A 25,423-nucleotide genomic window follows, 5' to 3' on the forward strand; every position below is an offset into this window, starting at 1 on the left:
CGATGAATATTTCATATCAAGTAATATGCCTATTATTACAATCCAATACAAATATTAATATATTAACATAGCATATGTTAAAGCAAATCATTTATCATTATTAATACTAGGCCCAGTCTCTTTTATTCATAAAAAGTATGTGAGGGCAAATGCTTTATGCCTATAACTAACAAATCACTACACTTTAAAAAAAAATGTTTATACACAAATCGTGCATATTTTTTTTCAAAATGGTAAATAATTCCGATGACCTATTAAAATACAGTACTTACTTTAGGATAATTTTTTTAACCGCCCTCCTTCCCCTGAAACAAGGCAACAAGTGTATTTTTTATTATCTCATTTTGACTTCAAAAATTGTTCCAATGGATAGCTTCGAGAAATTCACTAATAATAGGCCGATACCCGCCAAGACTCTAATCATATGAAAAAACATAATCCTTCACACGTTTTGGGGTTCAATATTGGAATATCTGACCTCTCGTAAATTTTTCTTCGATAAAATTGAGATAAAAAAAGAGTAGGCCTAAGTTTAATTCGGAAACTATACTAATTACGTTTTACCTCTGAGTGTACCAATAGGCCTAAACATGGAGAAAAATGTCTTCATGGTTGTACTTTCAACCTGAAATATTACTATATTACTGTACTAGAGTATCTGCCATGCGAATCTTTAAATAGAGTTATTCTCTTTTATAGAAAAAAACTCAAATGATATTTATTCTTACATTAGAATTAAAAATAGCATTCATATTTATTCTAATGTAGGCCTAAGACGTTAATGCAATTTTTAATAGTTTTACATTTTTAACAGTATTTTTAACTTTTTATCTTGTATTTTTAATCTGTTATTGTTAAACTGTTAAATACTGCACGTTTTTAAATTGTTGCAATATTGTTGTTTTAATCTACCAAGCAAAGTGAACTTCCATTTTTATGGACAAATAAAATTTCTTGAATCTTGAATCTTGAATCTTGTAATACCATCTGACAATTATGAGAACATCTTTTTTCGATAGTGCGACCTCTGTAGTATTAGTTCTATTCTTTGGTTGTACTATGCGCCGCGCCTGCGCCGTTAACATTTGTCGTGTACACATCACCAACAAACATGGGTGGAAACGGAGGGCGAGGGCACATTAGGCCTGGAAAAACTCCACAATTTCTTACAATTGGTTTATTGTTAGTAATATGTATACTTGCTTTCAATTACTGGAATGTCTCATCAAGAGGAAAAGCTCTACAAAAAGAAGTTAAAGAAATGACAGATACGCTAGAAGAGCTAGCCGTCAAGAAGGTCCACCTTGAAAAACGAAGTACGGCCCTCCAAAACCAAATCACCGAAGTGAACCACTTAAACGATGAGTTGCGTTCTTTAAAACTAAGCGCTGACGAGCAAAAAGATAAATTTGAAAGAGACTTAGAGACTATGAAAGAGGACTTAGATTACACTAGACAAGAAAGAGATACATTCCGAGCTGCAATTGTAAGTAATCCACTAGCCTAGGCCTAGTCTCTAGGCCCTAGCTAGTAATATAGGGCCTAGCTAGAGGCTAGCCTAATGGGTGCAGGTCAAGTCGGCCCTAAACCGTCTCGGCCAAAGTCAAGTCGGCCCCACGTCAAGTCGGCCCCAAGTCAAGTCGGCCCCAAGTCAACTCGGCCTCAAGTCAACTCGGCCTCAAGTCAACTCGGCCTCACGTCAACTCGGCCTCACGTCAACTCGGCCAAAAACTAATCGGTCAACTCGGCCACAATAAAGTATGGAATGCAAAAAGTGCTTAATATTATTATGATTCTTACTATCCACGCTTTAAAAAAAATGAATAAAAAAAAAATATAATTAAATAATATCATATAAAAAAATGAACTCATTGCCAATATGAATATAAGTACCCGCGTGTTACAAAAACATGTGCAGGTACCGCATTTTAGTAAATCGAAGACGGAGGCCTACGTTCCACCATTTGGCCATAGAAAAAATGATTGTACATCGTTTTTGTCCATGATTTGCGTTTAAAAAAAGGGGAATCCCCCGGTCAGTGAAAACACGTAGCAGTTGTAGATATCGAAAAAGCTGCCAAAGGCGCAGGGAGGCGCAGCTACGAATTGTTTTCAATTGTGCAATTTGAAATTTTATTAAACGTATTAATAAAGGAAAGTTGGTGAAATCATTCCTATTTTTTTTGCTAAATATATTATTGTCTAAATATTAATATTCATTAAAAGTCTGAATTATTTATAGTTAAAAAATTGTGAAGAAATATTATTTTATCAATCCTCTTCATTTGCACTTTTTGCGTTCCATACTTTAACGGGGCCGAGTTTACCGATTATTTTTTGGCCGAGTTGACGTGAGGCCGAGTTGACTTGAGGCCGAGTTGACTTGAGGCCGAGTTGACTTGAGGCCGAGTTGACTTGAGGCCGACTTGACTTTGGCCGAGACGGTTTAGGGCCGACTTGGATCGAAACCAGCCTAATAATAGGCGGATAGGCTAGGCCTAAATGGAAAAAGGTGCGGGAAGGCCGGGATCCAGTCAAGTCGCCCCATCGCAAAGTCGCCCTATACAAAGTCGCCCCATCGCAAAGTCGCCCCATCACAAAGTTGCCCAACGCAAAGTTGCCCCATCGCAAAGTCGCCCACGGTTTTAGTTCGGTATAAAGCACCGCCGCTAGTAGTACGCTGTTTTAATCATATTGGTTACGTTTGATATCGATCACGTTGTTACTTTGGTCGCGCTAAATGTCGTATACATTATAAATAATGTTTATCCTAGACCTATTCATAATTTGTGTTTCAATTTTTAATTTTACAGGTTTTAATGGAGGGGCCGGGAAATGTGCGTTTTGAAAATCATTAAAAAATTATGTTGTTTGAAAGATTATCCCTGATATATAGTTTCGAAAAAGTTAATTTAATATGATTTTAAAATTAGTTACCAGAGCCACAATTACGAATCTTTCTTCAACCTACAGTACAATAAATGTGTAGTAGCCTTTGTATAGATTAGTTAAAACAATAACAGCGTTGTAAGACAATGAGTGCTTATAGGATACTTGATTATTTTGTATTTATAATTTATATGTCTATATTGTATGTTATTTAATTTTATTATGACTTTTCAAAATGAAGAAATAAAAAATACTCCAAAAAAAAGGATTTCATCGCCGATATGATCGTTTTACATGCAGGTATTTTAGTAAAATTAAAACGCTACACTTTGACCATGGAAAAACCATCGTACAGTATCGTGTGCGTGTTTTTTTAAAAGGAGACGGTCAGCAACTGAGGAAACAGTCAGCTGTGAGGAAACAGCTGCCAGAAGGTCCAGCTCGATTGGTTTCAGACGTATGACAAATACACACAGGCATGTCATCATTTACGACATATAGTGGTAATATGAAATTTGTAATGGATGATGATGGGATTGCCTCTCCAGGCTTATAATCAAATGTTCATTTTAATACTAATACAGTACAGTAGTAAACTGAATGTTTATAAATACATTTCTTTTACGTAATTTGTTGCATATAAAGACACAGATGTAGCCTACTACCTTTTCTATAAAACTATTTTTACAAATTTTCAAAGCGTGAAATACGTCAATGTTTTGCGTAAATCATATTTTTCCAGCCTTTTATAGTAATTTTACCAAATATGGAACCATTTTGACTTAAAATTACGTCATACGAGCACGTCGAATCGGACCATTTGCGCGTGTTTTTTATGAAAAGGTTAAAAAATTCGTCAAAATTAAGCCCTTTTTTAAACAGTCGTAGTTTCTAAACTAAACGGTGAAAGTTATTTTTATTACATATTCTGGAAGTTGATGAGTTGTAGATATCGGATCATGCTTTTATATGGCTAACTGGACATTGTGACGTCATCGTATGGCCACACGAATATTAAATATAAGATTTTTGTATCTTTCGTCATAGCTCATCACATTTAATAAAGCGCATCTTCACTTATCCGTTTTCCATTTTCACCCCGATTTTTATATGTTGTTGCTGAGATAATTTCCTTCCGAAATTGCTATCTTAGTGTTTCATTTTGATACCGTCGCCATTTTAAAAATTGGAATAAACGGGGGTCTCGTAATTTCACCTATTCTACACTGTATGACCCCATTTACACTTCATCGACGATTTCTTAGCCGGCCCGACGCCGGCTTTCTTTTTAGCCCTCAATGTGTTTACACTTACCCAAAAAGCCGGCCTCGGGCCCTTACTATTACGTTTACACTTGCTCTCGCGGAAGAGTGCTCGATGATACGATTTCGCTACATTCACGTCATATCTGCTCATGTGCGTCTTAAAAAGTTAATATTATAAGCGTTGTCGATCTACACTAGGCCTAGGCCTATCAACTTTATCAAAAAAGAATCAAATAACGGTATTTAATATGGATCAAAACAATTGTATTATTGCTTTACTACTAATGTTTGCGTCTCGTTTTCTGAAGAATAGTAGTAGATCATACGCCTTTTTCACGAAACGGAAGACATCTTCGATCGATGACAACACAAACAATGCCGTTCAACGAAGCGTAACCAACAGAAATAACATAGCGTTTTCAGCCTATTTTCGGAGGACAGTCGTATGGACAAAATTTTTACTGTAAAATGTTCTTTAAAGATTAGCCTGTGTGATTAAAAAAAATTATAATTTTTTTTTTCACTTAAGTCCATTGAAAAAAACACCACAGTTTATAAGCATAGGCGCCGCATGGTGTCCTGAAATCCCCTGAAAACGCTATGTTATTTCTGTTGGTTACGCTTCGTTGCACGGCATTGTTTGTCATAGATCGTGAAAAAGGCGTATACATCTTCACCAATTTAATTTCAATGAAGAATTTCCGATTCATCAGCAATAAGTTTCGTAAACTTAAAGCTATAGTTGACCCAGAACGTTCATTTTATGACCGCGAGTGTTTACACTATACGAAGTGCCGGCCCGAAGCCCGCAATTGCCGGCCCGAAGCCTACTCTAGACTAGGCTCAAAATTGAGCCGGCTCGAGGCCGGCTCGGTTGTTCCCAGAGTGTTTACACTTGTGCACTTTTGGCTCGGAGCCGGCCTCGGGCTCGCTAAAAGCTGAAGTGTAAATGGGGTCTATGTAATAATGTATACAGATTATACCGTTTGCACTGTATATACTATATGACACAAAATTGACAGAATTCAGCACTAAACAGCATATGATATTCTTCAGTTCAGGTCATAATCATGCCATAATCTTTTTCCGTGTGCAAAATTCCAACGTATGACGTGCGCGTGGCGTTTGTCGTGCGGATAAATAACTCGTCAAAGTGACGAGTTCAAATCTAGTTTATATTGGCAATGTTGATAAATAAATAAATTACAAAAAAAACGTAATTTTATATTCAATTTTAAAAAACCCTGAAATATTAACAGTATTGACACTGTTTTTGTAACAATATTCATACTAACCTGTTGTACTGTTATATGATGATTTACTATGTAAAAACAGTACATCACATTTCATGAAAATCAATCAACTTTCACATGATACTGTTAGGTCGTGTTTCAAATTATTTATTTAATGTCCTGTTTTTTTTTATAATTTGGTTGGCCTAGAATTAAGTTTTAAAAATATGTACATTCAATTTTATCTGTTAAAACCATATAATGCCTAGAATATGTATCATTTTATTTTATTGATGATCCTCTTTTATCTGCAAAAAAATTAATTAAAACATTATTACTTATGCTTGATTCCCTTTAGAACGCAACGCATGGACGTAGATGCAACGCAAGAGAGCTGACCAATTACAACCGATAGTTTGAATATTCCATCGATTGTGATTGGTCAACTTGCTTACGTTGCGTCCTTGCATTGCGTCCTAGTGGGAACCAAGCTTTAGATAGGCATATGTTATATGTATAATGTACGGTAGGTCCTTCTAAAACATTTGTATTGTTGGATCCAGTCCGGACAACTAAATACGCTAGGCCGGGAACCAGTCAACTCAAAGCAGAGCGCCATCAATATCATACTTACTGATGTACCTGCACACAATAAACATAACCACACCCCTACTTTTATAATGGAATAACTGCCAAAACGGCAGTTGATCCCCCAGTTCCTTTTCTCACCTGTCTTTTATTTCAGAAAAAAAGACGGCTCTAGCTAGTTAGGCCTAGTGCTTAGCCTAGGCCTAGATTATAAATTCTTATTTAGGAACAAAATATTATCAGCGTGGCTAAAGATACGGTATCGTATCCTAACTTCCATTTGCTAAAGGTACGGTAAAATTTTATTCCTAAATATAAAACTCAGAAACACAGCATTGGTCATAAAATTCAGTTCAAGTGAATTGGAATTGGAACCATTAAATAATATTTTTATACATAATCTTTATTGGTCCAACAGGCAATTTATGTTTTAAATAAATATTCAATGGAGTAGGACGACAGTTTTCACAATGAAAATCCTTTTTTGAATGAAAAAATGTTGAGCAGAACACATGCTAATTTCAGTGTTCAAATATACTTTGTTTGTTTTGCCTTATGTATGTTTAGATACCATTGTACTTGTTTACATACTCAATTTGATATTGCATTTTCCTTGAATACTGTACATTAATTAATACCCATAAGCACTACAGTAGCCGCATGATAACAAAAAAATGTCAAAAGTGCCCTTTTTTCCTGTATTTAATGTACAGTAAATTAAAGTGTTTACTTAACTTTAATATTATAGACAAATAAGAAGCCAAATTATGAATGATTTAAAATAATTAATTAAATTTGAATGAAATGTGGTATGGCCTGTATGACAGTGGTACAGCCTGTACTGTAGACCACTTCATAGTAACAAATTCAAAATATTTTTGTTTTGAAATTTAAGATCATTGTCTGTCTGATTTAACACAATGTATTTTTTATAATATAATTTGTACTTTCTTTTTTTTTTATAGACCACATTACAAGGAAATTACTCAGAAAATATTAGGAAATTTGAAGTTGTAAGAAGTAAGTTAATTAGCCTGCAGATTATACAGTGCAATGGGCCTAGAAAATCATGAGGATCACACACAAGAAAAATTTAATTATCTCTCAAACCAGATAATTATTGAATAAATATATATTTTTTATCCTTTGACCTGAAAGACAAATTGTTGCGATGTGATTGGGCATCTGGTGGTTTGTTAATGACTGATCATCGCACTTTAATGGTTAAAAAATTAACTGATAATTTTGTTTTGGCTGCGGAAATCGGCATGGTCATAATATCCAGTTCAAGGGAATTGGAACCATTTAATATTATAATAGGAAATCCGTTCTAAAAACTCAAAATAAAAAATAATTACAGACAACAATTAATATTACTAATTTTATTTATTTTAAAGATGAGTTAGATGATATGCGTCAAGAATATGAAAAGTACCAGGAGATGCATGAGACTCATAAAAAGCAATATAATGAAAATGTTTTGAGAGTTCAAGACGAGCAGGAATCATGTGAAATGCAACGAAAACAGGCCATGGCAGAGAATGGTAACTTACAAGCAGTTTTACAAAAGACCCAATTGGAACTACAACAAATACGAAGCCAAATGGGAGTATCACAGCAGCAACAAGCTGCACAGCAGCAGCAAAAATACAACTATCTAGGCCATACACAGCAACTACCACCAGCACAACAACAGCAATATAATCTTTTGAGGCAACAAACAGGTCTCCAAAATCAACAACAGCAGAACATGTATCCTCAACATAATAACAATCAGTATAACTTCCATCAAAATGGCATTGAGGGATTGAACCAAAACCCACCTGTTGAAAAGGCAAAGGAAGAACTTGCCAATCAAGAAGCACCAGAAACTCAAGGGTAATTATAGTCGGTTAACAAAACCAGACAAACCAAACATTTCTCGCACCTGAGAACAATCAAAGCATATTGATAGAGATGTCAAGAAACTCAACAGTTCTTTTCAGAATTAATACATAAAAAAAACAATAGGCAATTGGTCAGAATTTGTTTTACTTGTTACTGTAGGCTGCGATACACAGGCACTGTAGGCCAGTTGAGTATTGAATTCAGCTAATATGTTTTCTTTATTTTTTTAACAGTGAAGAAGGTGAAAAAAATGAGGTAGAGCAACAACAACAACAACAAGTAGTAGAGGGTGAGTACTTGATTTGTTGAATAATGTCCTTGTCCAACACACTGCGTCACACACCCTTAATGATAATTATTTGTAACTGTTTTACACTAGACAAGCAAGAAGATCAAAACCCTGGCCCACCAGAGATGGAAGTGAACGATCAGGTGAAAGTTCCCCATGGTGAAGAAAATGAAGCAGATAAGCAAGTAGATGAGATTAAACAAGAAGAAGATAAAAATCCAGATAAAAAGGAGGAGGAGATGGAGGAAAAAGAAGAGGAAAAACTGAAGGCCGAACAAGACGAAGTGCATGATTCAGACGGAGATAAGGATGATGGCGCCGTACCGAATGAGGATTTAGCTTACCATGATGCTCAGTTGGCCGCTGAGAATGAAGATCAGAAAGACAGTGTCGAGGGTAATGATTGTTGCAAATTGTTACTTGCGTTTTACCTGGTCATAACAAATTACAAAAAGTTACAAATCCACATACTGTAGATTCTCTGCAGAAATTGAAAAATGTGCAAAAAACATTTAAAATAGACATAACTGTGGTAAATTTTGTACGCTATTTGTGTGTAGCAGGGCGTCTAGCTGTATGAGTGTGTACCAAGACTATATAACTGGATGCTGAACTCTGTAGATCAATGGGTTTTCTGTGGCTGTGACATGATCAGTTCCACTCCCACTAAACTTTTAAATGTTTTGTTAACAGACACCGTGCTGTAGAGAATATGTAGTACAGTACTGTTGGTATTTGTCGCAGCCAGACATAGATCAAAGGACTGTTACGAGTTCCTATCTTGGCAAGATGAGCTCAACATCCTGTTGTTATATTTCCTTTTTTGTACCAAAACCTCTAATCTGCCCAGCTTTAATGATGAAAGCATAAAGAGATAAGAAAAAAAATTCCCTTAACTGAATCTTTAACTTCTTCTGAATATTCCTGACAATTACTAAATTAAATAATTAAATGCTATTTGCAACTCTTAAATTGTGAAATGGCACTAAGACAACAAATTTGATTTATTTGTTTCAGATGGTCAAAAGGAAGGTGGTGATAAGGAGGCAGAGGAGGACGAGGAGGTAGGTTGCATTAACATGCATGCGTTTCATTTCAACATTTATAGATTTTTTTTGTTTACTTTAAATAGTTGCAAATATACATTTACTCATAAACGTTTGTTTGAGAGATCCTAAAGTAGTGAATTTTTAAGTAACTTTAGAGTAATTTTTGGTAACTATTAAAAAGGCAGAATATTAAAGTTCAGGTGTATTTACCCTTGTAAGTTGGTGTCTATCCACTTAACGATTATTGGTACATGAAAGTAAAAAACTAAGCCTTCCTCATAAAATAATCCTTTTGAGAATCATAATATTATGAATGTCTCTATTTTGTTTTTTTCTTGTTCTCAATAGCTAACTGGGCTAGATAAAAATGTGGATTTTTTTCCTTACTAGTTTACACTAACATTTATAACTAATTACTGATATTCTTTAAATTACTATGAAAGAGCAGATCTTCTGTTGTGGAAACACTGTACTTTTTTTACCGCCGACCTAAAAAAGGAAATTAGATTGGCTGGCTCAGATAGACTAAACTAAAGCAATTTTCAATTGCTAGACTTTTAATTGATTTTTCTTGTTTATTTTTGGTTTTTTTGTTTTTTTTTCACTAATTATATTTTGGGGTTTTGTTTTTATGCACTCAGAATTTAGATGTTAATCGGGTGCCTTTGTTGAATGAAGATGGAAAAGGTGAGAATTGTTTTCCAATAAAGCACCTGTCCTGTTAGCTTACTATCCACCACATTCATTCCCATCCAAACATTCCCATCTGTTCAGATACCATAAATATACAATCATATAAAATATGTACAATATAGAAACAATGATGTTATAAAATTCTTTCTTTTATTTTGGAATACCATACCATGATGACATAATATATCCATAGCAAAAAAGAAGCTTAATCTAAGACAATAATAATGTAACAGTTGTTGCCTATGATCATTAAATCAAGCGTTAGCTTTATTAAAATTCAAGATATCCTATTTACTTACACTTACTCCTTACACTTTATACTGGTAGAGATTGATTATGCTTGGTGGGTGGGACTTAGTATTTAGGAGGACCCTCACTCTATATCGTCCTTTTATTTAGATCACTTGCTTTTTATACATCTCCACCGCTTTTTATACATCTCTATCCCTTCTTTATTATTATTATATCCAATTCTATCTTTATCAACTAAACGATTAAGTTTCATTTTTCCATGTGTTTGAAACATGCTTTTTAATCTAAATTTAAAAAAAACTTTCATAGAGGAAACTTTATATAAATATTTCTCAATTCAGATCAGTATTTTGATGATAGCGTAGATGGTGATGGTAATTTTTAGCTTTTTAGATTTACTAACTATTAACTTTATGATTTGCATCTGTAAACAAATAACACTATCCTCGGAACAAACAGATATATTCAAACAGGGAGGGATTTGGAGCCTGTGTTCCAGGGGCCTGAGTTCCAGGGGCTTGGGTTCCAGGGGCTTGGGTTCCAGGGGCTTGATCAAAGGCCCTGATTAAGTCCAGTAATGAAGACCTATAAAGCCGATTTTCCACTAGGCGAATTTGTTCGCGCGAATCAAACGTTTCGAAGAGACAAAAATCGCCTACTCTCTTTCCACTACATGAGCGAATAGCTGCGACGTTCATGTTCCTCGCGTGGTTGCTGAGCATTTCGATTCGCATGACTGCTCATGAAAGCGTCATAGCTCATTTCCTGAGCTCTGATTGGTTGCGCAATATTTCGCTTCGCAAAAAGTAGAAACAATTCGAACTAGTAAATTTCGCTACAGCGAAAATTCAAGGAACTAGAATTCGTCGCAGAAGGGAGTATGACAGACAGAAACTCGAATACGCATGCGCAGAGCATGACGCTTTCGATTCGCGCGAACAAATTCGCCTAGTGGAAAATCGGCTTTAGGGGCCAAAGACAAAGCTACAAAACTTTTAATGTGTGTCTGACATCAATCAGTATTAATACGAAAGATTGTCAGAGGTGGGAGTTGGTAAGGCGGTTTCACTTTAAAATGGAGGTTTGCCCCAAACCTATTGGCTGCGCCTACCTGCATACATATGTATTTTTTCATGCTTTTTTTTTTAATCTGAGAAATTTGGTTGTATCACTATTGTGCATCTTTACAAGTTTGTAATGTCACTCATCACTCGTAATGACATATTTTATGAGAGCAATTATTTGAAGTGCTGTACTGAGTAGCAATGTATGTTTAATCCATTTATCCATCTAACCGCACTTTTTTAAAGGAACGATTTTAAAGAAAAAACCTGTATTACAGTGGTATGGAACTTAAATAGTGGGTTGGCCCCACAAAATGTGATAACTTGTGCCTGTTTCTACTAATTACTAAAATCCACAGTGATACTCATAAAATAATTATTTAATATGGATTAATTATGCACTTTAAATGTTATTAATAATACTGTATTCAGTTTGGAAAAATAAATCTAGTCAACTGGACTTACTTGTTTAACAGCGACGTTTAACGACCTATACAGGTTCAATCTTTCACGATTTACACAGGTCCAATCTTTCACGATCTAAACAGTTCCTATCTTTCACAATCTGTCCTGGTCCTATCTTGCACGATCTGTCCAGGTCCTATCTTTCACGATCTGTCCAGGTCCTATCTTTCACGATCTGTCCAGGTCCTATCTTTCACGATCTGTCCAGGTCCTATCTTTCACGATCTGTCGAGTTCCTATCTTTCAGAATCTGTTCAGGTCCTATCTTTCACGATCTATCCTGGTCCTATCTTTCACGATCTATCCAGGTACTATCTTTCACGATCTGTCCAGGTCCTATCTTTCACGATCTGTCCAGGTCCTATCTTTCACAATCTGTCCAGGTCCTATCTTTCACGATCTATCCAGGTCCTATCTTTCACGATCTGTTCAGGTCCTATCTTTCACGATCTGTCCAGGTCCTATCTTTCACGATCTGTCCAGGTCCTATCTTTCACGATATATCCAAGTCCTATCTTTCACGATCTGTCCAGGTCCTATCATTCACGATCTGTCCAGGTTCTATCTTTCACGATCTATCCAGGTCCTATCTTTCACGATCTGTCCAGGTCCTATCTTTCACGATCTAAACAGTTCCTATCTTTCACGATCTATCCAGGTCCTATCTTTCACTATCTATCCAGGTCCTATCTTTCACGATCTATCCAGGTCCTATCTTTCACGATCTATCCTGGTCCTATCTTTCACGATATATCCAAGTCCTATCTTTCACGATCTGTCCAGGTCCTATCTTTCACGATCTGTCCAGGTCCTATCTTTCACGATCTGTCCAGGTCCTATCTTTCACGATCTGTCCAGGTCCTATCTTTCACGATCTGTCCAGGTCCTATCTTTCACGATCTGTCCAGGTCCTATCTTTCACGATCTATCCAGGTCCTATCTTTCACGATCTATCCAGGTCGTGTTATCAGGCTGAATGATGAAATTGTGGCGATTGGTCTGTGACCCATGATGAGGCCGAAGAGCTACAGTATTAACCTTCAATTAAGCAATCAAGAAAATCCCCAAACCATTTGTTAATAGCTCCTCGACCCAGTCACAGACCAATCGCTGTAATTTCATCATTTCGCCTGATGATACGACCTGGATAGGCCATGAATGAAATGACCTGAATAGGTTGTGAAACGTCGCTTTTAAACCAGCAATTCTAGATTTATTTTTCCACTTAATACTACCTGGACGAATGACAATATTCATACCTGTAATTTAACTGTATCAAATTATTACAGTCCATTTGTTAATTTTGCAGTTTATATTATTTACAGTATTACACTTGCATCTGTAAGTTTGATTTACATTTGTTTGTGATTTCAGAAAATGATGCAATAAATGAAGAGGATGATGAAAACAAAGCAGAAGAGGTGGAGGATGAGGGGGAGGAAGAGGATGATGATGGAGAAGAAGAAGCTAAAGAGAACAATCAACCTCAATATGGTAACAACGAGCAGAATGACGAGCAAGAACAAAAGGATGAACCCAAGGATGATGACAGTTCTCAGAATGATCAAAATATGGTTGATGATGTATAATAATTTTTATTTACTATAAATTTGTATAAAATCTATGGGGTTTCTTTTCTGTCTTTCAATAGAAAAAAACAATTACAACATTAAATAATTTCATTTCTTAGCTGTACATTAAAAATGTAGACAGCTCTGTCTACACTATGAAACTTTGACAAAAAAATGTGATGTGTCCATATATGGACATGATGTCATGTTGCTACCATATTTGGGCATGTCACACTTTTTTTTTTCTACATAAAGTTTGATAGTATAGACAAAGTTTTATGGAATGAAAAAAATTTACTGAACAAAATATTTCATTAAATCTAATTATAGTAGGTTGGATTTTAAGTGACAGAGTTTATTAACTGTATTACATGTGGGTTGACATTTCTATTTTTTTGTAGTGTTAGAAATACAAATTTTCAACACAAGATACCTTCGCTGTGGAAAAATGTTCGGCAAAAATCAAATATATACCTAGTTGGTTGGTTGGTAATAAAAAGAAATACCATTACAGAACAACAACAACAATTGTAGCATGTGTGTATAAAAGTCATTCTTATTTTCTTTCCTCCATTTTATGGGATGAAGATACGCTATGCTATTTCTATTGTGGAGTATTTTTTACTCTGCACATGCTATGCTGCCTAAGTTGTTTTGAAGAAATTCTTGTGTTTATTCCTAAATACAGTCAACTTTCCCAATACCAGACTCCAAAAACTCTCCCAATACCAGACTTTGGAAACTCTCTCAAAACCACACTTTTCTTTTGGTCCAAAAGTTCCCAAATTATGTGTTGCCATTAAAAATGCATTTGGAATAACATAGTTTCTGGAAAGCCAGACATATTAGGATAGCCCATGGGTGTCTGGTATTGGAAGAGTTGGCTGTTCTATTAAAATAGTATTTTAAAAGTAATAAAGATATATATTATAATATAATTCAAGGAGATTGGGATGTATTCTATTAATAATAAATCAAATAATCATGTGACATGCTGTAGGTGTACAGTATTTCTATTAGCTGTTGATAGGATTAGTTAAAATATGCAAACTGTTCTGCAAGCAAAGCAATTATTTTGTTTAACTTTGAATTTCAGTACTTTGCTGTTCATTCTCAACACTGGTTGTAGTATTAATTTTGTGAATCAATTTTATGATTTTATATTTGTATGTATATATTTATTATATATAATTGTAATCCTTATAAATTCTATATTGGGACATTGATGTACTTATTAATTTATATAAATAATAAATTGTTTATGTAGTGGTAGCTCATGTTAATTAACAACACGCTTTCTTACCAATTTGAGTCTGTAAGATATGTCTTGCTGTTTGATGTCGTTTAAATTTAATTACAAATACTGTAAAACAGTTGAGTCAATGATAACATGGTTCTTTTTAAAATATTAACCAGGTCTTATACATTGAATCTGATTTTAAATGTTTTTTGTTATTCTAAATTTTCAATAGCAATAATTTCATTTGTTTATTTTTTACAATTGGTAAAGCTAAATGTTGATAAAAGCTTCCAATGGAATGTTGAAATCAATTAAGCATGAATGTTTTCTTTTTTAGAAAGTAAATTTGTGTGTTCATAATTTTTTGTATTTATTTAGGGATAGTTAACTTTTATTGGCCTTCCTATGAGACCCCCCCCCCCTCCCCAATAATATATGGGGGTGGTGATTGTGACCACCTTGTCCTAAAAAATTATTATAATAATAATTATACATTTATTCTCTTTGCAAATGAATTTCAATGCAAAATGTCTATGTTGGTAACTATTACTTTTTAGTCCTCGAATATAGGCCCATCCCAAATTTGTTTATCCCTGAAATAGGAAGGTTAACATAATAGTCTATTTATGTTGTTAACATTCCCTATTTTAATTACAAATACTGTACTATTGAATTATTTTAGTGTAGTTTGAGTGGAATTAATGGGATTTCTATTGTTTTATTTTAATATGTAATTTGATTAAAAGAGAAAATACAACTTTTTTGAAAAAAAAAAATTATCTGTCATTGCATTTAATTTGTCTTTCAATTGTTTAAAGAGCATTTTAAACAATTCGTGAGCTATGGAGTAATAGTAATATATAAAGAAAGTGTTTAGTTATATTTTAGACATCTTCACTCACCAAAACCATTGTTCCCACTAAAAATGTGTACATACATTTTCTCGATGTAAACATTTTATTTCCATACATGTGCATAACTGCATATTATATTCTGTGGGAAACAACTAAATTATTAATCAAAGTGTATTAATCAAATTAACAATAGTTTCAACAAGCAATCCAACTTTATTTTTGGATCAGTTACGGGGAGCAAAACAACTCTATTTTTGGTATAAGTATACGGGGAGCAAAACAACTCTATTTTAATACTAAAAAAAGCCCACCCAAAAGAATTTTTTAACTCATTGAATCAATTCGATGATTGGATTCGATGATTTTTCGACAGCATAAAGTAGAAGACTTCAAACAAGAGATTTTGTTGTGAATTAATTAGATTCTCCCAGCAGAAAATAAGTCGAAACACAAATGAACACAACAATATAATACTTGTTCACTTTTTTTAATAACTTTTATTTATTTTGTCTAGAAAATCTCTACATATTTATGAGACGGTATTTTCATTTCCATTTTTCGAAGAAGTTCTAACCAATCGGGTTCTGATGTTCAGAGGGTCTGAAAAGGTCAATGTTGCCATTTGTTTTACACCCTTTTGTCAATCATTTAATAAAAAAAAATTGTAGAATTTTATCTAATCTTATCAGATTTTTTAGTATTGCATTTGCTTATCTATTATGAAGCTTTTCCTTCATAATGTAGTGGGGATGGATGGGGTGGCGATTGTGACCATCTTGTCCTAAAAAAATCACTAGACGGTAACATACTTAAATATCTCCGCATTTATTAAAGAACTCTAATCATTTACCAATACAAAAGTCTTTAAAGATGACATCCAGAATGTCCTCTGCACCAACTTTACCAGTAATTTTACCAAGCTGTCGAAGGCCTGTCCGCAAGTACTCTGCTGCTAACACCACATCAGATTGGTGAAAGAACTCATCGAGAGCTGCTGTGGCCTGCTCTAAATGATGTCTGTGACGCTGCTGTGTCAGGCTAGGTGTCTGCGATTGTGGATTCATACACCTTGGATAAAATTAAAATGCATTATTATAACCAAGAGTTTATTTACCAATATTGTGTAATACAGTACAACCCAAACGGATTTAAACAGGCTTTAGCCCCCCCCCCCCCCCCACCCCTAAAATTTAACAGCCATGTCTTTTTAAAATAAAATAATGACTATTTTTGTGTTTTTTTTTCTAACCAAACAGATCGTTTTTATATTTATCCCCCTCCCCCTAATCTATAATAATGCTAGATCTGCCCTTGCCCACTCAGAATTCTCTTCTCTGTGCAAAATGAATTAACATGACAACATAGTTAAGGTCATTAGGTCATCGCAAATCAAAAGCTCCTTATTACTCTTACTGCTTTAGAATAATTTGACTAACTAACTTAGTCTTAAGTTCCTAACTTACATTTTTTCAACCTTTTCTGCGAGTAAACTCAGAAAATAATCGATTCCTTCACCAGTTTTGCATGATATCAAACAGCAATTAACATCTTCAATTTGTTTACCCATTCTGTCCTTATCAAAGTTCACCCTTTCAATTAATTGTTTTAATCTATCAACACTTTCCACAGGCAGTACATCTGACTTGTTGATTACAATTATATAATCTACAGAATTTGTGTCCAACTGTGTGTCCAGATTTAATGAGGAACGTAGATTGTTCAGAAACGTTATAAACGTTTCTTCACTGGTTGATTGCGCAACAGCTTCAGAAGTATCCGTCATCATGATAACCACGTCCGCTTGATGTGCTCTGTAATGATAACAAATGATGGAGATAATTGATAAAATGTACCATAATTATGATCTGTTCACAGAACAAACAATTGATTCTGAAGGGGAGGGGGGATTTTATGAAAAATCTTAGGAAGAAATAAGAAATGCACCAAATACAAAAATATTCAAAAACAGCTGGATTTTGTTCCCAACTCCTACTTATATTGTAGTTTTATTTAAGTTAATAATGATAATAGTTAATATTATTGTTTATACAGTAATATTAATCAATAATAATGGAAGAGATAAAATTTGCTATTTTCAATTCTTGGTAATGTGCCTAAAAACATATATTTATAGGAACAACATAATAAAATTATTGTAAAGTAAACATTGTTTAAATTAAACAAAAACAATTAAAATGTTAACACACAAAATATGTTTGCCATCATATATATATACAGATATACAGTATATCAATTTAAAGGTTCCTATCAAAATAGTATTTGTTAATGACTTCCATCACAATATAGAAATCTGAAAATGTGAGAAAGGTACATATTGGATTTTACCGATCTCTGGCTCTCTTTATGCCTTCAAGCTCCACAGAGTCTACGGAGTGGCGCAAACCAGCGGTGTCGCTCAAAATAACAGGATAACCACCGATGTTCACCGTTGTCTCAATAACATCACGTGTTGTACCTGCAGTCGGTGATACAATTGCTGCTGGCCTTTGACCTAAAAGATATATGTATTTCATATTTTGTTGATACCAAGTACTCAGTAACTATAACAACTAAGTTTTAAGCAAGCAAACCATTCTAATTTGAAAACACCATTTCTTAAGCTCTCTGTCTACGCTATCAAACTAGTTTGACAAAAAAAATATGATGTGCCTAAATATGGTAGAGATATGATGTCATCATGTCCATATATGGGCATATCACATTTTCTTGCCACATAAAGTTTTATAATGTAGACAGGGCTTTAAGCTCTGTCTGTGATATGATGTCATATCATGTCCATATATGGGCATATCACTATTGTACAATACAGTATACATATTTTGAATGAAAATCATTGGTGAACCAGATGCTTCTTTTAAGCTATTCACATGTGGAAACCATATTCCCATTTTACTATAGAAACTCCTCCTGAAAAACATTACTACAAATTTGGGAGTGGAATTTTACTACAGGATGGGCTTAATACATGTGTCAGTACAAAGAGTAAAAGAAAATAGAATGACATACATATATCATTAAGTAAGCTACTCTTTCCTACGTTAGGTTGACCTAGAATCGCAACATGTACACCATCCCGTAGACGTTCACCGCACCGGTTGTCAGAAAGATGATGAATAATCTCGGAATAAATTTTTCGAACTTGAAGACGAGCTGCAGGGCAGGAAAAAAACATAACAATGCAGTACTGTAGTCAGGAGAAATAAAGTGGCGAGGTTGTCATTGTGTGTTGACCACAGGGTAGTCTAAGGCCTCTCTGTCCAAAAAAGTGGTCAGGTTGAAACCTTAACTGTGGGCCTACTGTTGGCTTAGACCCTTTAGTTTTTTAGAATTGTACAGTTTCAGTGGATATAACTAATAATTATTAACATCAAATAATATTAATTTCAAAAGCATTTTTTTTATTCATCCAAAAATAAAATTCCATGCATAAAAACAATAAGATACAACTTATTTAAATAATGGAAAATTTGAAGGAGAGAAAAGGCATCTGCATACCCTGCATTAAAATTATAGCTAAACAGTGTATTACTTTCATTATAATACAAGCATATAACATACTTGGTTTGTTAGGCCATATAGATGATAATGTTACCTGTTTCTAGTATGTCTTCTTCAATGTTTTCTTCTTCACTAAAATCAATAAATGCTTCTACATGTGCAATAGACTATAGAAAATCAAATACAATGATATATATGAAATATGATTTAACATACAGGTATCAATCCTATTTGAAAACGCCATGCTATGCGTACAGCGAGTCATAATCATAATTGATTGACAGTAAAGACGATAGTGAATAAAGCTAGCCTAACCCTTTTGATCTAAAGAAGATGATGGGGAGTAAAAGCAATTCAGCCTTTCGACCAGCTTACAGAGGTGATGTAAAAGTATTGTACCTTCGCTGAATAATAAAAAAAATAAATAAATACGAAAATTAGTTATTTATGTTAAATGTCATCGCGCCTTCTTTGTGGAGATAGATCGTAGTTGACTCGTAAGCATAGCCACTGCGATTAAAAAAAACCATTTTAATAAACAGATTACATGTAGCAAATCATCCAAATTTATAAATAAACCTGAAGTATTTTCTCAGTCCATGTCTTGTATAAGCGACTCAGATCTCCCTCCATCTGTCTTAATGCTTGCTTTCGTTGGGCTTCTGTTTCAGCGTGAATTAGATCTCCGAGACCTTCAACTTCTGTCAAGTCAAGTTTACCATTCAGAAATGCTCTTTGTGAAAGAAAATATAATGGGAAAACTTCCGAAAATAAATACACAAATCTTCAATTTATTTATTGACTTTCAATTTCATTACAATATTGTCATAATAATATATTACAATTAAAAACATAAATAGTAAATGCATTATAATATTACTATTTTAATTAAATAGTAAAATATTTAAATTAATTAAGTTAATTAATTTTTTTTTTATTTTATGTAATTAACCTATGAATACTTGAATCTGTAAACAACAAACAGTTAACATACATAGACAATTATGTTTTAAATTCACATTAATTCGCAATTTCTTAATCTCACCTCTTTGTGAATTCTCCGGTCTCTGCTGGACGTAGTCCTTCCATCTTTCCCAGGGCAGCATGCACTGCCTGGATGACAGCATTTCCTCCGTGAACATGATACTCAACTGTATCTTCTCCAGTGAAACTTGCTGGTCCTAAAAAAGAGAATAAATCAAGTCTGATACAAAACACAGGTTTAAAGTTTTACTTTATGAAGATCTAAAATGCAGATGTACACTTTAGTCCCTTCCTGGGAATCACACTCCAGCATAATATAAGTATGTTATTGTATAAGAATTTAATGAGCAATCCTTGTGGAAAGGGCTACATACAGTAGTTGGGCTACCATCAGTATTGGAACTAACTACAGAAGACTCTTCTTACAGCCATTACTTGACAGAAATTAAAGGTTTTAATTTAGAGGTTTTACAAACTTAGAAAACAGGAATATCAATATGTAATGCCATACTATTACTCCAATTATTTATATTACCTGGAAACCACAAAACAAGCGCTTTATCTAAATGATCCCTATTTATGGGGTCATATAGGCTGGCTAGGATTGCTTGGCGAGGACTGGGAAGGTGTGTTTTCCGCGTCAACTTCTTGATGGTTGATCGAACATTCGGGCCTGACACTCTGATCACCGCAACACCGCATTTGCCAAACCCAGACGATAATGCAAATATTGTTCCTTTATAAATTTGTGAGAACATTCTGATGTGTGAAACCGAAAGCATAGCTCAACGTTTTTCCAGTGTGTTTTATTCCAAAAATATACTGCCTAATGGGAGGCCCTGTCACGCCAAATGAGGTACCACTGCCAAATGAGGTACCGCACTTAATTTGGCGTCTAAGGCGCCAAATTAGATACTATTGCAAAATGAAGTTCTATTGTAATTTTGTAAAATACAGTTTATATAAAACAAACATATTTAAGCCAGTATTAAACTACAATATGTATTCTGTATTGTTACGCCTGTTATTAGATCAAGCTTAGCTATTACATTAAATTAAATATAAAGCAGAAAATAGTTATCCTTTTTTGATTTTCGTCGAATAGATCGAAGCGGAAGTGCTTCGGTCATGGTCCGCAAATTATATGATACGCCTTGTGTGCCAAAATGTTTTTACTGCTTTTAGTTGAATCACCGCGTGTACAATTAAAACCAATAGATTGTGCTGCACAGTGGTGGCGCCAGCGGGGGGGGGGGGGCTACGGGGGCTCTAGCCCCCTCGTCGGGGAGCCTAGCCCCCCCGTCGGGGAACACGGGTACTTTTTGTCGGGGAATATAATATACAGTAAAAAACGTTCGCGTTCACTTCATATAGCTTCAGCGCCTAGAAAACCACGACGTTCCATTGACCGTGAGAGTACGTCAGAGGGCTATTATGCACTTTTATGCATTCATTTATTGCCAGCGATCTAACTTACTACTAAACATTAGCTAGGTACGCACTTGTCTGGCGGTATCCCTTTGTACGAATCGTTCAACGTTGGGTCGAGACGCGTGATATCAAGTTCCATCCAGGGACCAAAACGTGTAAGGTAGTTATTTTCCAGGCGAAGTTTACCGACGGTTACCGAAGGGAACACGGGTACTTTTTGTCGGGGAATATAATATACAGTAAAAAGCGTTCGCGTTCACTTCGTAGCTAGCTTCAGCGCCTAGAAAACCGCGACGTTTCATTGACCGTGAGAGTACGTCAGAGTGATATTATGCACTTTATATGCATTCATTATTGCCAGCGATCTAACTTATTACTAAACAATAGCTAGGTTCGCACTTGTTTGGCGGTATCCCTTTGTACGAATCGTTCAACGTTGGGTCGAGACGCGTGATATCATGTTCCATCCAGGGACCAAAATGTGTACTGTTATTTTCCAGGCGAAGTTTACTGACGGTTACGTTGTGTACAGCGTCGACGTACGCTACACTACAGCAAAAACGAATTATGTTAATTGTTCGTAATGTTCACCAATTTTTTTAATTTACAAGTAACATTCTGTACCGTGGGGCACCTAAAATAAAATTTTCATCCATTACTAAACAAAAAAACATGCCATTTTCGCCATCTTATTATAGCTAAGTTATTACATTTTCAATGTCCTGTATGTCATGAATTTCTCACCACTCGGAAGTCCAGATGGTACGCACGCATACACTTGGGAGGAATAAACTTATTTCCCCGACTGAAAATGGTCTACGCTTGCGTTTTTTAAGCCTCTAGGCCTGATGTTTCCGAAGTATAAAATGCAATTTTTTGAAGACCTGCAGCTCTAGTTTTAAACAGTTTCTTAGCTCAGCCCCAACAATAAAGCTGGTCATATTTCGAAGTACAAGAAGTGCATTTTCCGGGACCTCAAACATTTCTTAGCTCAGTCACAACCTTGATAGGGACTTATATATTTTGTTTCATGTTTTGAAGTATAATAAGTCCAATTTCCGGGACCTCCAACTCTATTTTTCTAAATTTTCTTTGAACTTTTATTTTTTAAATTGAAAAATATGGATTGAAACAGTCATCGCGCATCGTTTTTTTGCACGCAGTATTTTATTTATGCTTTATAAAAAATGGAAAAAATGGCTACCCTAAATCTGATTAAAATGACCTCAAATGACGCTAGAACGCGTTGCTTACGGGGGCTTCGCCCCCTGGGCCCCCACCGGGGGCCCTTGGCGGCCCCCTGGCCCCCAGCCTAGTGATGCTCGCTTCACTCGCATAGCCCCCTCGTCGGGGAATGTAGCCCCCGCGTCGGGAAGATTCTGGCGCCACCCCTGGTGCTGCAGTGCAGATTGTCTTTAATTTGAAATTTATATTTATACTGGGTAAACTCTTCAGTCAAAGACTGGTCTCCCAGAGGGCCCAGTTGGTGATCAGTGGCTGTGATGTACTAATACACCGGGGTAACCCCCTACTCGTCTCGAAAGATGTACTAGTTAAAGTGCACACGAGCTAGATGTGTACACTGGACCTACGGTTTATAGTCCTTATCCGAGAAGACCCATAAATGTAAAAATGTTACTGATGAATTGTAACGACATTGGGAATTAAAATGTGTTAAATAATATAGTACAGTAATGTGGGCTGTCTGCTTGGGGGTCTGTCTATCAAGGTACAACATTTCGACGAAGCCAATTTAATATTTTCATTTTGTTTTAATATCTGTAGAATGCGTCGTCATTTATTCTGAAGCTAATACTGTAGGCCTATATACCGTAATCAGGCGGTATTATTAAGGCTAGCTCACGTACAGCAGAATTCACGTAGAATTATGTGGTGTTGTTGCTTGATTGTAAATTGCCCAGATTCTTCATTAGAAAAGAACTGATCAATTTGAATTGAATTAAGGTTAATTCTAGAACTGATATTAAGGACTCTTTAGAACAGATATTAAGATGTCCTCTATAAACGGAGTCCTCACAAACTCATATAAGAGGTCCTCTTGTAAAATCAGGTTCCCGTCGAATTTATTTTAGATAAGTAACTAAATTATCATGGATTTCATAACCACCATTCCATCGATAGCTTTTTTTTTCTCTTTTGTGGCGCAAACACCACTTTTATCCACATTCATATTATCTCATGTCATTACATAAAATCATATTATTTAACACATTTTAATTCCCAATGTCGTTACAATTCATCAGTAACATTTTTACATTTATGAATTCCGTATTGCCTCCTATTTTCATTAGTGTTCTTCGTTTTAAAATATTTTACACATAAAGAATTTGTGAGATTTTCAATTGTTTGTTTTAATTTTACAACCCGGATTATACAATGTATTTATATACAAGATAAAACGAATTAAATCAGATCAGCACCACCTGTAACTCGTATCACAGTGAATTCCTTTTCTGATAATCTCAGCAAATTAGAATTTATATTAACATAATAGTATTTCTTAAAGCTACCCATTTTTTCTATACTTGTTTCTTTATTGTTATATCTTTCACATTCAATGTTAAGCATATTGCTTTCCTTTTGAATGAATTCCATAAAGATTTACCCACTGGCTTATTTAATACTGATTTATTCTATAAATAGTGAAGGCTGCAAATGTGTATATATATGCCTAATCTACTATTCCATCGATATAGCTAATTAAATTACTGTATGTCAATAAATAAATAAAAAATATTAACTTACATCCCACTCTCATCACCCCACAAAGTATAAAAGTGCATGCATGTTCCATATTATGTACAACGTATGAATTGATGGAACGAACAATCGAGATGAAAATAACGCATGCAATCTCCATTGCAAAATTAGGTTCCATTTAAGTATAAATTCTAATATTCCCGACCTCAAAAATAATTAGTGTTATAACTACGGTAACTGTATTTAGCTTCCTAGAATTTCGTCCACCCCTCCGAACATGTTTTCAACATCGTATGAACAAACAAGGTGACCGACTTCATTGCAAAATTAGGTTCCATTGCATTATTGCGAATTTAAGGTTGTTTCCGACTTCGAAGTAATACTTACTTAGAATTTCGCTCACCACCCCATTCCCATCCAAACTTGTTTCCCACATCGTAATATGAACAAACGAGATGACGACTTTTATTGCAAAATTACGTTCAATTATTTGCGAATTCACGTTGTGTAATTCCCAACCTTAAAATAACTGTATCATGTATTTAGCTTGCTTAGAATTTCGCTCACCACATTCCCATCCAAACTGTTTCTCACATCGATATGAACAAATGAGATGACAACTTCATTGCACAATTATAATCCATTATTGCGAATTTATGTTCAAATGTTTCCGACATCAAGGTAAAAAGTACCAGCTGAATAAAATATCTAACATATTGCAAAATTAGTCTCTAACTAGATTTAATTCGTCACTATGACGAATTATAGGTTATATGCATTGATAATTAAAATAAAGATAATTTATTTTTAAAAGATATTTTGATTCATTGATTTTCTCAGATTCTTTAAATAATATATAATATATGATAGGACCTTGCTAACGCGAATACAATAGCCGGTATCACAATCCGATCAAAGATCCCTCTGCGTATAATGTCATAAACCACATTTGCTGTTACATAATAATAAAGACATAAGTTATTTTTTATCTAGAATTCATTATAAATCATGTGTATAATATATACACTAAGAAATAAATTTGAACAAACAATACGGATAATAAAAAAAAATTTATTTCGTTTCCCAAGGTGAGACTCGATCTCGGTACCTTGAGTGCCATAGACACGAGCACACACCACCGAGCCATACACAACTGACTAAAAATTGTAGAAAAATTCCTCCGTGTATTTACTATGCAGTAACCACTTTGGTGCAGATAGATTATTACATACCGCAATGAATTATAATTTTTTACTATGATGACATCTCTAAAAATGTACAAAAATGATGCACTGTCAAACTATATACTTTTAACTTTAATATATGAACTTTTGAAGGAAGAAAGTTAATGTTAAGTTTGTTATTTTGGCCTAAGAAAATGTCATAATTTGTTTGATTGTCGAAATGAATTTTTTTAAATTTAATATGCA

General features: G+C 34.6%; 2 protein-coding genes across 4 annotated transcripts; one reads left to right on the plus strand and one right to left on the minus strand.

The window, feature by feature from the left end:
* Positions 1–1,082: 1,082 nt before the first annotated feature.
* On the plus strand, positions 1,083–15,599 carry LOC140062635 (uncharacterized). 3 transcript variants are annotated; one of them, XM_072108934.1, is made up of 9 exons: positions 1,083–1,486; positions 6,940–6,994; positions 7,372–7,852; positions 8,095–8,150; positions 8,241–8,546; positions 9,168–9,214; positions 9,841–9,886; positions 10,486–10,518; positions 13,048–15,599. In XM_072108934.1, the coding sequence occupies exons 1-9, from the start codon at positions 1,112–1,114 to the stop codon at positions 13,260–13,262; spliced, it is 1,614 nt and encodes a 537-aa protein (XP_071965035.1). In that variant the 5' UTR covers positions 1,083–1,111; the 3' UTR covers positions 13,263–15,599. The 3 variants fall into 3 exon arrangements, with proteins under 3 accessions (XP_071965035.1, XP_071965036.1, XP_071965037.1); XM_072108935.1 differs by lacking the exon at positions 10,486–10,518 and having other exon boundaries at positions 13,048–15,598; XM_072108936.1 differs by lacking the exons at positions 9,841–9,886; positions 10,486–10,518 and having other exon boundaries at positions 13,048–13,192.
* Positions 15,600–15,635: 36 nt separating this feature from the next.
* On the minus strand, positions 15,636–20,848 carry LOC140062325 (tRNA modification GTPase GTPBP3, mitochondrial-like). The gene is made up of 8 exons (XM_072108488.1): positions 20,377–20,848; positions 19,903–20,038; positions 19,437–19,590; positions 18,952–19,024; positions 18,366–18,509; positions 17,685–17,850; positions 16,802–17,149; positions 15,636–16,406 (listed from the first exon to the last, which is right to left on the minus strand). The coding sequence occupies exons 1-8, from the start codon at positions 20,621–20,623 to the stop codon at positions 16,181–16,183; spliced, it is 1,494 nt and encodes a 497-aa protein (XP_071964589.1). The 5' UTR covers positions 20,624–20,848; the 3' UTR covers positions 15,636–16,180.
* Positions 20,849–25,423: the final 4,575 nt, after the last annotated feature.

This window comes from Antedon mediterranea, chromosome 11, assembly GCF_964355755.1.
Source record: "Antedon mediterranea chromosome 11, ecAntMedi1.1, whole genome shotgun sequence".
NCBI lineage: Eukaryota > Metazoa > Echinodermata > Crinoidea > Comatulida > Antedonidae > Antedon > Antedon mediterranea.

Bases quoted from the DNA above. Each gene is read 5' to 3' on its own strand.
- LOC140062325 (XM_072108488.1), bottom strand. From the start codon at position 20,623: ATGCTTTCGGTTTCACACATCAGAATGTTCTCACAAATTTATAAAGGA. The intron at 19,025-19,436 runs GTTTATTTATAA...GATTTTCTATAG, and splicing joins GGACTGAGAAAATACTTCAG to TCTATTGCACATGTAGAAGC. The intron at 18,510-18,951 runs GTAACATTATCA...CCTGCCCTGCAG, and splicing joins AGAAGACATACTAGAAACAG to CTCGTCTTCAAGTTCGAAAA.
- LOC140062635 (XM_072108934.1), top strand. From the start codon at position 1,112: ATGGGTGGAAACGGAGGGCGAGGGCACATTAGGCCTGGAAAAACTCCA. The intron at 9,215-9,840 runs GTAGGTTGCATT...TTATGCACTCAG, and splicing joins AGGCAGAGGAGGACGAGGAG to AATTTAGATGTTAATCGGGT. The intron at 10,519-13,047 runs GTAATTTTTAGC...TTGTGATTTCAG, and splicing joins TGATAGCGTAGATGGTGATG to AAAATGATGCAATAAATGAA.